The following is a 14,493-nucleotide window of genomic DNA, read 5'->3' on the forward strand; positions in this document are numbered from 1 at the left end:
ATTGTACTCTTTGCTACCTTCCCCCACCCTCCCCTCTGACCTATCACCTCCATCCCCATCCCCCATTCACCGATTGTACTCTTTGCTACCTTCTACCCAGCCTCCCCCCATCTCACCACCCTGGAGGCTCCCTGCCTCCATTCCTGCTGAAGGGCTTTTGGCTGAAATGTTGATTTTCCTGCTCCTCAGATGCTGCCTGACCTGCTGTGCTTTTCCAGTGCCACTCTAATCTAGACTTTGGTTTCCAGCATCTGCAGTCCTCACTTTTGCCTCTTACAGCCATTGGACCCTGTCACATTTACTTTGATGTGAGGTTGCATGTCCTCTGCAAGGAGGTTATTGCTTTTAGAACTACCACCTCCTCGAAACTAAATCAGGCATTGTTCCTGAGTGAGGTGGAAATATAAGAGTTGCTCTTTGAAAACCCATGGTCTTCTGAGAAGATCCTCCTCTTTTGCTTTTCTCTTTATAGAGCTTTCCCTATGTGTGCACTCTGTTCCATTTGTCTATCAGGCCCAGAACCACTGTATCCACAGAGCAACTTTTTCACGCAGAGAGTGGTACGTTTATGGAATGAGCTGCCAGAGGAAGTGGTGGAGGCTGGTACAATTACAGCATTTAAAAGACATCTGGATGGATATCAGAATAGGAAGGGTTTAGAGATGCTGGCAAATGGGACTAGGTTAGGTTAGGCGTGGACAAGTTGGACCAAGAGGTCTGTTTCCATGCTACATATCTCTATGACTGTATGATTCTAACCCATATCTAATAAAGATCTCAGGCTGTTATTTTGGGGTCCTACTGATGTCATGAACGAAGTAGAGCTTTCTAGCCTTGTTCCCCACATCATAATGGCAGATAATTAGGCTTGTTAAAAACCTTGCTAACGTTAGGTAATGGAGGACTAATTTGAATTTTAAAGCCATCTCCCAAATTCCTCTCACGGTGTTCTACATATTTTACAACATTGGGCTTGTTTCCAATTAATTTCGGTAACCAGTTAATGGTTACCCCGTTTTGTGAAAATATATTTGTTAAACAATCAGAATGTTGAAATAAATGCTGAGAAGACTGCTAGTAATTGTATCTGGTGAAATATTTAATAGCAAAATGTATTATTGGTGATGACCAGTTGTATGTTAAGGAGCTGGATAGATCACAAAATTTTACAATACTTTTATTAACCCTGTATACGTTTACTAAATCCATGATGCTTCTTCCGAGATGGACAATTTATTTCAGGGTCTTTACATCACAGTGTTGTCTCAGATAGGTCAGAGATCTGCGACTAAGATGATGCCTGAGGATTGCTAAAAATTAAGCCACTCACTCTCTTGGGATTAAATGCTTCAACATGATGTCTGTTTTTCTCTAGAAGTGTACATGTATTTTAAGTGTTTAAAATGAGTCCATCCTAAAACATTCCAGACATCAGTTAATCCTGTGAAGTCCAAAATATTTGCAGAACATCTGGTTAAAATCATTGACTCTTAAGTGGGGCTAGATATATATCTGCCCACTCCTATGGCCTTTGATCTAAGAGGTGGAAGCAGGATCTCCTAAGCACAGAATTACCGATCCTCTGTCCTTATGATCCGATGTGGAGTCAGCACAAGTGTGCCTGTCTTCATTCAATCTTTATAAAATTCAGGCGGATTACTGTGCCAGAGTTCTGTGCCAGCACAATGCCAGCGTAACTGCCAGAATCCTATCCTGTGGATTTTCCAGGCCCTTGTTTACTCCAGTGATATTTTGTATTGGAGAGTACAATGTCTCACTATTTCTCATACAATCTGAAGAGAAGGGATAGTTTGTTGACATGTTAAATGACAATGTGCACGTTGACCAGTTTGTGCGGTAGAATAAGTATGCATGAATATAGAATAAAAAAAATGCATTTGGAATATTGCCTTTGGAGTTTGAATTCTGTCCCCTGTTTCTTCATTGGTATGATGCTGTTGGTCTTTCCAGCTTTAGGTTCAGTATCACAAAACTGATGCACCCAGGTATTTTAAATGCATCCAGGTTTACTTTATATTTTGAGTTTAAGATCAGGATAAGCTTGTTCTCACATAGATGTGTAACAAGCACACTGACCTTCTAAGATGCTACAAGAGTGCAAACATTCAATCCATAAACCTTGTTTTGGGCTCCAGTTGCTAATGCTGGTGGTTTGTGGCCGGGGTCGCTCACTGCCACCTATCCTCCTTTCTAATCTTTTCATAAATAAGTGAGACAGTCTCATTTGGGGCACAGTAACAAAAACAAAAATGAAGTAGTTGATAGCAACTTATAAAACCTAAATTAAAATGTCACTTCTGGGGTTGGATGTGGGGTCTTGCTTTTGATGCAATGTACTCCAGTCCCTGAAGAAAGCACCAATCTTTGGTGACCTGTACTGTGCCGGAATATTTTCTTACTTAATCTGTTTGAATACATTCTCTCTGAATGCCATATTCCTCACATGTTGAGGTGAGAATTGAACCCAGACCTCCTGGTCTTTCCTCCTTTCTACGCCAAGACTAAGGACCTGTCTAATCAATGGTAGAGGTTAAGCCATTAGAGAAGAGCCACTTGTCTTGCAAATTGGGTGTGGTTTATTGTTGGACAACAAGCAGTGCAATTAACGTTAACTGATCAGGAACAAGAAAATCTCTATTGAGACATCATGCAAGACTCATGCAAATGTAAATAAACAGAGAAAGTGCTGGAGAAACTCAGCACGTTCTGGCAGTATTTGTGGGCGAAGCAACACAATGTTTCAAATCCAGTGACCCTTCTTCAGAACTGAAAGGAGCTGGAAAAAGATGGTAGTTATACTGTTAACATAGGAAAAGGAATAGAATAGTTAATGAAGACACCCAGATCAAAAGACAAAGGATGTAGTTAACATATAGATCTAGCAGTCAGTGGATGTTACATGGAGTGCTATTGCTACACCTTTTTCAGCTTATTAATTACAATAGTCTGTAGTAAGAAACTTTCAAAGATAAATTTCATCATTACGTTGATACGCATTTTCTGTGATACTTTATGTTCAGGTGCAATGGATATCAAAGGTTACAGACCATAAACTATCAGTACTTCTTCATAATTGTTGTGCAGCTTAAAGGATGTTCTCCAAATGTAACCAAGGTTTTGAGATAATCTAAAGATTTTATTATTTTTATTTTCTTATTGTTATTATTTGGGATCCCAATCTTGAACAATAATCAGCACTTTTAGCTTGTTGTACTGTTTGTTTCAGCCCTCAATACAACACGATGTGAAAAGCTGCAAAAGGAGAAGGAGGAGCTGGAGAGGAGATTTGAGAACGAGCTACAGAGGCTGCATTTGCAACAACAAGAGGAGCTCCTAGACCTTGAAGAAAGACTGAAGGCTCATTATGCTTCAGAGAAAGAGCGTCTCATGCAGGAACACCAGGAATACCTCAAGAAAATTCAGTCTCAGCATGAGGAACAGGTCAGTGCAATAACCTATGTTATAATCTGTTTACGGTAGGGGGTAATGGGCCTGAAAATTCATAGTCTCTCCAGTGCACTCCCAACTTGAACATTCTCTTTTATTATGTTGCGCCTCTTACACTAAACCTATACCCTCTAGTTCTGGACTCCCCCAGCCCAAGGAAAAGACTTTGTCTATTTATCTTATCCATGCCCCTCATGATTTTATAAACCTCTGAGGTCTTCCCTCAGCCTCTGATGCTCCGGGGAAAACAGCCCCAGCCTACTCTACTTCTCCCTGTAGCTCAAATCCTCTAAACCTGGCAACATCCTTGTAAATCTTTTCTGAACCCTTTTAAGTTTCACAACATCCTTACAATAGGAAGGAGACCAGAATTGCATGCAATATTCCAAAAGTGGCCTAACGAACGCCCTGTACAGTCTCAACATGACCTCCCAACTCCTGTACTCAATCCACTGAACAATAAAGGAAAGCATACCAAACGTCGTCTTCTCGATCCTATCTACCTGCGACTCCACTTTCCCATCTCGATGAAATGGTGACCTGGGGTAGACCTTGTAAAATATTCTCCATCGCTCAATGAAAAATTGCACACACTGACAATACGCCAAATAATAGTCTCATATAGTGGTACAGACCCTTATTTTTATTAATTGTAGCATACTCCTGGGAATCGTCATCTAACCATAATTGCAAGTATGTATGGCTCATGTCCAGCTTTGTGAAGGATAGCCCCACTACCAGCTTTCCATATAGATCCTCTATGTAAGGCCTTGGGTATTTATCCAGCTGCGAAAAGTGGTTTACTGTTTGTTTAAAATCCTTACAAAATTGAACCAACCTGTCAGGCTTCTTGGTTGGTACAACTGGTGCTGCCCATTCCACAAACTGGACTGGTTTAATGATCCCTTCGTTTTCTAGCCTTCTTACTTCTGCCTTTACTTTTGCCCGTAAGACAAATCTCACTGAACAGCCTTGCTGAATCATGGAATTGCTTCCTGCTCAACATGTACGATGGCCTTGTCTCCATTGATAATCCCTAGACATTCCTGAAAACGTCTGGATATTTAATTAGATCGTCATTCAGGCAGCCATTTTCTAACTGAAAAATGTTGAGCCCATCGAGGTGAATCTTTCTCAAACAATTTTGCCTCATGAAGTCTGGGCCCGAGCCTTTTACTACAATCAGTTGGAACTGAACCAGCTGCTTCTCATAACAGACTGGAACTGAAGTTGTACCCTTAACCAATATAGGTTCCCCGGCTTTGGTTCTCAGTCTAGCAGAGGTCTTGTGCAAACTTAAAGGTTGGATTCCAGAATAAATTTTGTTAAAGATTGGTCCTGCAACCACTGAAACAGCCCCTTGGTGTTGACCTCCATTAGATCTGGGTGACCATTTAACCAGACAGTTATTTTGATTGGTTCTGATTTGGATGTTGCTAAGCAATTTAACTGTGCTGAACCAGATCTAGGTGGACTTTCCAAGGTGTGCACCCTCCTGGATACTGGCCTATGAGTTCTGTTACTCACTCAGGCCTAGTGGGATTCTTCTGCTGTCGCAAGTGTGCATACCAACTGCTACTACAATGGCCTGCCGGCCCAGACCTTGAAGAAAATTTTAACTGTTTGGCTGAGGCTTGGCTTTGTTTTGGGGTTTTGCTGTGGGCTGACCTAGAGTCCCTCTGTTCAAGATATGTCCTAACTGAGGCTATGAAGTTGCCTTCACTCCAATGGTGTTCCCCAAGCTCAGTCGGACTGGCAAGGGTGTCAACCTCCATTGAAAACCCAGCAACTCATGCTCTGTTTGCCACATTTTCCAATGGTGAAGCCAGTTGTGGTGCCTGTTTGAAGTCCAGTTGGGTTTCAGATATAAGGCACTTTTGCATGGTTACATCATTAATCCCAAATACCAAATGGTCCCTCAGCATCTCTTTAAGGGTTAAACCAAAGTCACATGTCTCTGCTAATTGTCTTAACCTAGTCAAAAATGCCTATATGGATTCCCCTGGTTGTTGAATTGACAAGTAAAGCCAATAGCATCTCAGAGGAGGCTTGGGTTTATAATATTCCTTAACTAAATCTGCTTATGCTTGAAAGGTTTTAGTATTTGGTCCCTCAAGAAAAGTCAGTCTCCGAATAACCAAAAAAAAACTGTAGGTCCACAAGCTGCCAGGAGAATTATTTGGTGGCGGCACGGTGGCTCAGTGGTTAGCACTGCTGCCTCACAGTGCCAGAGACCCAGGTACAATTCCCGCCTCGGGCAACTGTCTGTTTGGACTTTGCACATTCTCCCCGTGTCTGCGTGGGTTTCCTCCGGGTGCTCCGGTTTCCTCCCACATTCACAAAGATGTGCAGGTTAAGCGAATTGGCCATGCTAAATTGCCCGTAGTGTTACGTGAAGGGGGTAAATGTAGGGGAATGGATCTGGGTGGGTTGCTCTTCGGAGGGTCAGTGTGAAGGACCCTCTGAATTGGGCTGAAGGACCTGGTTCCACACTGTAAGTAATCTAATCTATTCATCTGCCCCAATATCATTTGGTCAGAAAAAATAACGCATTCTTTCTGAATACTGGACCCAGTTTTTGATGGCAGGATCAAACGAGTTAAGCTTCTCAAATAATGGCATGATGCCAGAAATGTTTACCCTAACTCAAACTCTGTTGTTGCAAGTGAATTTCTTCAGAAGCGTGTTTTGCTCTCGTTGCCACTGAAATAACTCAACAGAGGCCGGAATCCTGTCACCAGATCACCCTTTATTTACACATGGAGAGTCATAGAGCTGTCCAGCATGAAAACAGGTCCTTTGGTCCAACTTGTCCATGCCAACCAGGTATCTTAAATTAATGTAGTCCCATTTGCCATTACTTTATCCATACTTTTAAACCCTTCCGATTCATATACCCATCAGATGCCTTTTAAATGTTGTAATTGTACCAAACTCCATCACTTCCTCTGGTAGTTCATTCCATACACTCATCACCCTCTGCATGAAAACGTTGCCCCTTAGATCCCTTTTAAATCTTTCCCCCTCTCACCTTAAATCTATGCCCTCTAGTTTTGGGCTCCACTACCCTGGGAAAAAGACCTTGCCTATTTTACTTATCTATACCACTCATGATCTTATAGAGGTTTATATGACCACCCCTCAGCTTCCAATCCTGTAGGGAGAACAGCCCCAGATTTTTCAGCCTCTGCCTATAGCTCAAACCTTCCAACCCTGGCAACATCCTTGTAAATCTTTCCTGAACTCTGCCAGGTTTCACAATATCCTTCCTATAGTAGGGATCCAGCTCCCTCAGAGCCAGCTCTCAGAGTGAACAGAACCTTTGACATTCCTGTTCTTATCTGTCAGCCAGGGCTCCCTGACAAGTTAACAGTCCCAATCAGGGAACTCGCGCTGTATGAGGTTTATGTGGCTGACCTTGTTACAATCACTGCACAAACCAGAAAGAATGATCGGCTTCTCAGAGTGCATCCATCCCCACCACCCCACCGGCACCCCCACCCCACCTGGGAAATGCTGTTTCCTATCCAGTTTATTTAAATTAAGTTACATACTCTCACCTCCCCTGCTTCAGTAGTGTTTTATGTGAGCCCATCCTTGCATGTTATGACAGATAGCTGGTACATCTTGAGATGCATTGTCCTTATAGGCAAAAGAAAGCACTTAATTTCAGCCTATACTGTGTTTTCCTTCTCCTCATACTTGTTGAGTGTTGTGTATGATTACATTGGAGTACTTGAACAATGGTCTAAGGAGTGTGTAGCAAACTTATTATCTAAAAATTGACACTAATTGGCTATTCTCATACAGTTATTGTAAGAATATCAAACCAGTACAGCAAATGATGCACTTTTCAGAGTGGGACTAAATCATTATTTTGCAGGAAATAGGAAGAGGTGGTGTACAATATGAACAAATGTATTACTAGATTTATATCCTTTATGACAAAGCTGTAACTGCTCCCAGACATGGATGAATTCTGAACATATACTTTACAAGTGAAATAAGTTAAATCATCTATTCTACTACTTTATGGACTCAGTTTCATAAAGAGATATGGTTAATATAAAAATGTATTTATCTATAATATTTTGTGCAATTGTTACAACCAGCTGCTATCTTGAAACTGCCATACAGAAATGAAGACTAATTTTATTTAGCTCTTTTAGCCCCAAATATTAGAATAGCTCATTCACTGTTGAGTGCCAAGATGGCAACTGAATAAAATACAACAAAATTTAAACAAGTATTGAAAATTCACCTGGTCTAACTGTGTCTTTATCAATAAGAAAGTAAATTGTGAAGCAATTTATATCTCATCAAGATTAGAGAATGTCTGTTGAAAAAAAATTCCCAAGTGTGTAATAAGACAAATTAGATACAAAGTAAATGCTTTCATCTTCTTCCCCAATAATGTACTTTATGCTTAATTTCAAATACATAACACCATTGCTTTACAGGAAAATTTCAATTTCTCACACCATTTAAAGTGACTGGCATTGCTTCCCATTTAATTCTGTACAGTAGCTTGCCACCTTTTCTTAAAAGTCAGAGAAGACTATTGTCCCATCAGTTTTAGCTTCATTGAAACCCAGCTGTTAAAGATAAAGTGACAGTCTGCTAATAACCTACACCACATAGGCCCACTGACACATTTTCAATGTTTCTAACAAATCAATGCATATTTGTGGCAGAGTTGTAATCATAACATTTTTGTCACAATTGGTGTATCATTAAATTATCATATTGGGACATCGCCAGTAAAACATTTGAGCTTCAGATATTTAGCTCATTATACCAGAAATGTTCACACTCTAATGTTCTAATATGAGTTATTGTTTGTATATCACAAATTAGTAAAAACTGTTTTGTTGCAAGTGTAGGAGGAACTGTGTTGCTATGAAATAGTCACAAATTGGGACTTCAGAGTGAAATTGTTCAGCAGTTGCTGTATTCTTGTGTTCTATCAGATGGAAGATTTGGTGGCTAACCATAGCAGTGCCATCACAGAAATGGAGAACAATCAAACTGTTACAATAACTATTCTGCAAGATGAGCATGAAAAGAAAATTGAAGGTAATCCAAATGTTTGATTTAAACTTGCTGTGTGACATACTGCTTGTATAAAAGGACAAAGAAAATAACCTGAGAAATACTCATTAAGCAGTTGTTGAAAGAAACATGAGTAAGACTTGTCGTAGAGAAGTCTAACATTGTGCAAGTAATATTTTGGACAGAATTTGGCAGTGACCTGGTGTGGAATGAGCAGCATCAGGTAAAGCGAGAAATTCTGGGGAGAAAGGAAAAATCCAAATCTTGATGTCAAGAAATATTTTGGAGACTTTTTCACTTCAGCTTTAAATAGTGACTTCAGAATCTCACCATCTTTTTTCCATGCATTTAATTCTCATAAAAGCTCTGACTTGTCTTATTTCTACACTACATCCAAATCTCCTCTCCTACAACAGGCTAGATGACACAACTTCCGAGTAGAATGGGGACCTGGCAGCTGCAGCTCACCTGTCCCGGCCACCATGTAACTGCTTCTTCATCCCAATTTCCATGCCTGCCCCATGACCACCATCTCTCTCCATCCTTCACCCTCCATGACTTGGAGGGTGCCAACAGGTTTATAATTTGCAGTGCTTTCTTAGTACACACTCATTAACTTCTGCGCTGACTGACAGACTACCTGCACCGAAGAGTGTAGTGCTGGAGAAGCACAGCCTGCTCAGGCAGCATCCAAGGACCAGGAGAGTTGACTTTTCAAGCATAACTCTTCATCAGGACCTCATTCCTAATGAAGAGCTTATGCTTGAAACGTCAAATCTTGAGAGGGTGCGTTAGGTGGGGGAATCAGGCTACATGCTGATGGTGAGCAGTGAGAGGGTGTGTTAGGTTGTGGGAGAGGCTACATGCTGAGGGTGAGCAGTGAGAGGGTGTGTTAGATGGGGGTTGGGGGTATATGCTGAGGGTGAACAATGAGAGAGTGTGTTAGCTGGTGGAAGAGGGTACATGCTGAGGGTGAGCAGTGAAAGGGTGTGTTAGGTGGGGGAAAGGGGTATATGCTGAGGGTGAGCAGTGAGAGGATGTGATAGGTGGGTAACGGGGGTACGTGCTGAGGGTGAGCAGTGAGAGTGTGTGTTAGGTGGTGGGAGAGGGTAAATGCTGAGGGTAAGCAGTGAGAGGGTGTGTTAGGTGGGGGACGGGGTATATGCTGAGGGTGAGCAATGGGAGGGTGAGTTAGCTGGTGGGAGAGGGTACATGCTGAGGGTGAGTAGTGAGAGGGTGCGATAGGTGGGGGAAGGGGGTACTTGCTGAGGCTGAGCAGTGAGAGGGTGTGTTAAGTGGGGGACAGGGGTATATGCTGAGAGTGAGCAATGAGAGAATGTGTTAGCTGGTGGGAGAGGGTACATGCTGAGGGTGAGCAGTGAGAGGCTATGTTAGGTGGTGGAAGAGGGTACATGTTGAGGGTAATGTGAGAGGGTGTATTAGGTGGGGGAAGGGGGGTACATGCTGAGGACGAGCAGTGAAGGGATGTGTTAGGTGGGGGAAGAGACGACATGTTGAAGGTGAGCAATGAGAGGGTGAGTTGGTAGGGGAAGAGAGTACAAGCTGAGGGTGAGCAGTGAGAGGGTGTGTTAGGTTGGGGAAGAGGGTACATGCTGAGGGTGAGCAGTGAGAGGGTGTGTTAGGTAGGGGAAGAGGGTACATGCTGAGGGTGAGCAGTGAGAGGGTGTGTTAGGTAGGGAAGAGGGTACATGCTGAGGGTGAGCAGTGAGAGGGTGTGTTGGCTGGGGCAAGGGGGTACGTGCTGAGGGTGAGCAGTGAAAGTGTGTGTTAGGTGGGGGAAAGGGGTATGTGCTGAGGGTGAGCAGTGAGAGAGTGTGTTAGGTGGGGGAAGGGGGTATGTGTTGAGGGTGAGCAGTGAGAGAGTGTGTTAGGTGAGGGAAGGGAGTACGTGTTGAGGGTGAGCAATGAGAAGGTGTATTAGGTTCGGGAAGAGACGACATGCTGAGGGTAATGTGAGAGTGTGTGTTAGGTTGGGGAAGGGGGTACTTGCTGAGAGTGAACTGTGAGAAGGTGTGTTAGGTTGGGGAAGGGGGTACTTGCTGAGAGTGAGCTGTGAGAAGGTGTGTTAGGTGGGGGAAAGGGGTAGTTGCTGAGGGTGAGTAGTGAGAGGATGTGTTCGGTGGGTGAAGGGGGTACTTGCTGACGGTGAGTGGTGAGAGGGTGTGTTAGGTGGGGAAATGGGGTATATGCTGAGGGTGAGCAGTGAGAGTGTGTGTTAGGTTGGGAAGGGGGGTATTTGCTGAGGGTGAGTAGTGAGAAGGTGTGTTAGGTAGGGCAAGGGTGTACGTGCTGAGGGTGAGCAGTGAGAGGGTGTGTTATGTTGGGGAAGAGGGTACTTGCTGAGGGTTAGCTGTGAGCGGGTGTGTTAGGTTGGGGAAGGGGGTACTTGCTGAGGGTTAGCTGTGAGCGGGTGTGTTAGGTTGGGGAAGGGGGTACTTGCTGAGGGTTAGCTGTGAGCGGGTGTGTTAGGTTGGGGAATGGGGTACTTGCTGAAGGTGAGCAGTGAGTGTGTGTGTTAGGTGGGCGAAAGGGGCAGTTGCTGAGGGTGAGCAGTGAGCGGGTGTTTTAGGTTGGGGAAGCGGGGTATATGCTGAGGGTGAGTAGTGAGAAGGTGTGTAGGTGGGGCAAGGGGGTTCGTGCTGAGGGTGAGCAGTGAGAGGATGTGTTAGGTGGGGGAAAGGGGTATGTGCTGAGGGTGAGCAGTGAGAGGGTGTGTTAGGTGGGGGAAAGGGGTATGTGCTGAGGGTGAGCAGTGAGAGGGTGTGTTAGGTGGGGGAAAGGGATTCGTGCTGAGGGTGAGCAGTGAGAGGCTGTGTTAGGTGGGGGAAAGGGATTCGTGCTGAGGGTGAGCAGTGAGAGGGTGTGTTAGGTGGGGGAAAGGGATTCGTGCTGAAGGTGAGCAGTGAGAGGGTGTTTTAGGTTGGGCAAGGGGGTACGTGCTGAGGGTGAGCAGTGAGAGAGTGTGTTAGGTTGGGCAAGGGGGGTATATGCTGAGGGTGAGTAGTGAGAAGGTGTGTAGGTGGGGCAAGGGGGTTCGTGCTGAGGGTGAGCAGTGAGAGGGTGTGTTAGGTGGGGGAAAGGGGTATGTGCTGAGGGTGAGCAGTGAGAGGGTGCGTTAGGTGGGGGAAAGGGATTCGTGCTGAGGGTGAGTAGTGAGAGGGTGTGTTAGGTGGGGGAAAGGGATTCGTGCTGAGGGTGAGTAGTGAGAGAGTGTGTTAGGTTGGGCAAGGGGGGTATATGCTGAGGGTGAGTAGTGAGAGGGTGTGTTAGGTGGGGGAAAGTGGTACGTGCTGAGGGTGAGTAGTGAGAGGGTGTGTTAGGTGGGGGAAAGGGGTATGTGCTGAGGGTGAGCAGTGAGAGGGTGCGTTAGGTGGGGGAAAGGGATTCGTGCTGAGGGTGAGTAGTGAGAGGGTGTGTTAGGTGGGGGAAAGTGGTACGTGCTGAGGGTGAGCAGTGAGAGGGTGTGTTAGGTTGGTGAAGGGGGGTATATGCTGAGGGTGAGCAGTGAGAGGGTGTGTTAGGTTGGGCAAGGGGGGTATATGCTGAGGGTGAGTAGTGAGAAGGTGTGTAGGTGGGGGAAAGTGGTACGTGCTGAGGGTGAGCAGTGAGAGGCTGTGTTAGGTGGGGGAAATGGGTACGTACTGAGGGTGAGCAGTGAGAGGGGTGTTAGGTGGGTGAAAGGAGTACGTGCTGAGCGTGAGCAGTGAGAGGGTGTGTTAGGTCGGGGCAGGGTGGTATATGCTGAGGGTGAGTAGTGAGAAGGTGTGTTAGGTGTGGGAATGGGGTATGTGGTGAGAATGAGCAGTGAGAAGGTGTGTTACGTGGGGCAAGGGGGTACTTGCTGAGGGTGAGCAGTGAGAGAGTGTGTTAGGTCGCGGAAGGGGGGTATATGCTGGGGGTGAGTAGTGAGAAGGTGTGTTAGGTTGGGCAAGGGGGGTATATGTTGAGGGTAAGTAGTGAGAAGGTGTGTTAGGTACGGCAACGGGGTACGTGCTGAGCGTGAGCAGTGAGTGTGTGTGTTAGGTGAGTGAAAAGGGTACATGCTGAGGGTGAGCAATGAGAAGGTGTATTAGGTTGGGGAAGAGACAACATGCTCAGCGTAATGTGAGAGGGTGTGTTAGGTGGTGGGAGGGGATACTTGCTGAGGGTGAGCAGTGAGAGGGTGTGTTAGGTGGGGGAAAGGGGTACGTGCTGAGGGTGAGCAGTGAGAGTGTGTGTTAGGTGGGGGAAAGGGGTACGTGCTGAGGGTGAGCAGTGAGAGGGTGTGTTAGGTGGGGCAAGGGGGTATATGCTGAGGGTGAGCAGTGAGAGGGTGTGTTAGGTGGGGCAAGGGGGTATATGCTGAGGGTGAGCAGTGAGGGGGGTGTTAGGTGGGGCAAGGGGGTTCGTGCTGAGGGTGAGCAGTGAGAGGGTGTGTTAGGTGGGGGAAGGGGGTTCGTGCTGAGGGTGAGCAGTGAGAGGGTGTGTTAGGTGGGGGAATGGGGTATGTGCTGAGGGTGAGCAGTGAGAGGGTGTGTTAGGTGGGGGAATGGGGTATGTGCTGAGGGTGAGCTGTGGGTGAGTGTGTTAGGTGGGGGAATGGGGTATGTGCTGAGGGTGAGCAGTGTGTGCGTGTTAGGTGGGGGAAGAGTGTACTTGCTGAGGGTGAGCTGTGGGTGAGTGTGTTAGGTGGGGGAATGGGGTATGTGCTGAGGGTGAGCAGTGAGAGGGTGTGTTAGGTGGGGGAAGAGGGTACTTGCTGAGGGTGAGCTGTGGGTGAGTGTGTTAGGTGGGGGAATGGGGTATGTGCTGAGGGTGAGCAGTGAGAGGGTGTGTTAGGTGGGGGAAGGGGTTTGTGCTGAGGGTGAGCAGTGAGAGGGTGTGTTATATGGGGGAAAGGGGTATATGCTGAGGGTGAGCAGTGAGAGGGAAGTTAGGTGGGGGAAGGGGTTTGTGCTGAGGGTGAGCAGTGAACGGGTGTGTTAGGTGGAGGGAGAGGTTAAAATCTAAAAGTATGTTAGGGAAGGGGAGAGGCCACTCCTAATAGCACCATTTGATTCATAAGACCCTATATGTGAAAGCACAAAACAAATTTAAAACAAAACCCTCGTCAATAAAAGAAAATAGATCTCCCAGTAAATGATCAACATTAAAGAAAATCTTGTAAAATATGCCAATGTAATAAAGAGGTTGACTGACTGACTGTACTTGGCATGTTGTGCATCATCAGTTCCTTTTAAGGTCTGCAGATTTGGCCAGGGTGGGGGGGTGTTGGGGAGGAGGTCACGCAGAGAACTTGCTTCAGCAATCAAGCGCCAAAGATTCTTCCGAGTCTGAAATATAATGTAGGAACTGGACACAAGCCTATTTAAAGTTCTCTCTTTTGTTTTGCAGTGGAGTATAGATTGCCCATTGCATGGGCCATTTGAAAACACTGTTGGATGAGCCTCTGCTGGCTACTTCGCAGAAGTTTCCTTTTTAAATAAACTAATCTCTGATGCCTCCCTTCCAGCATTACTGCGGCAATAGAGAGACCAAATAATTCCTTTGTTTTGAGCAAGCAATCACATTTTTTTTTCAATATTTCCAAGCTCATCCTCACTTAAGGAAATTGGATCTTTTCAAAAGCATTTGTTCAGTGAAATTTCACTTTGCGGCATTTTTCTTTCAGACCTAAAAGCCATCCATGAATTGGAGAGATCGGCATTAGAAGAAGATTTTGAAAAACTAAGACTTTCTCTGCAGGTTAGTATTAAGAATGGCCACATATCGAAATGTTTTGGAGGTATCGGTGTTGGACTGGGGTATACAAAATTTAAAATCACACAACACCAGGTTATAGTCCATCAGGTTTATTTGGAAGCACTTGCTTTCGGAGTGCTGCTTCTTCATATGTAGACTAACCACATATAGAAACCACGTTTGTTTGTGTATGTTTTATCTCGTAATTAGGGACTGAGTTTCTGAGAGAAA

At 45.1% G+C, this 14,493-nt stretch overlaps 1 protein-coding gene across 3 annotated transcripts in view; it reads left to right on the forward strand.

Annotated features, from left to right (window-relative positions):
* The window catches only part of LOC122550775 (microtubule-associated tumor suppressor candidate 2-like), a 456,058-nt gene that overhangs the window by 413,233 nt on the left and 28,332 nt on the right, over window positions 1-14,493 (forward strand). For all 3 annotated transcript variants that reach the window (XM_043692024.2, XM_043692025.2, XM_087988203.1), the window contains 3 exons: window positions 3,248-3,462; window positions 8,439-8,544; window positions 14,192-14,265. In XM_043692024.2, the coding sequence (XP_043547959.2) occupies window positions 3,248-3,462; window positions 8,439-8,544; window positions 14,192-14,265 (395 nt within the window). The remainder of the gene's footprint in view (window positions 1-3,247; window positions 3,463-8,438; window positions 8,545-14,191; window positions 14,266-14,493) is intronic.

Source organism: Chiloscyllium plagiosum, unplaced genomic scaffold (genome assembly GCF_037043375.1).
Source record: "Chiloscyllium plagiosum isolate Xiang-an unplaced genomic scaffold, Cpla_swu_hap1 HiC_scaffold_6, whole genome shotgun sequence".
Classification (NCBI taxonomy): domain Eukaryota; kingdom Metazoa; phylum Chordata; class Chondrichthyes; order Orectolobiformes; family Hemiscylliidae; genus Chiloscyllium; species Chiloscyllium plagiosum.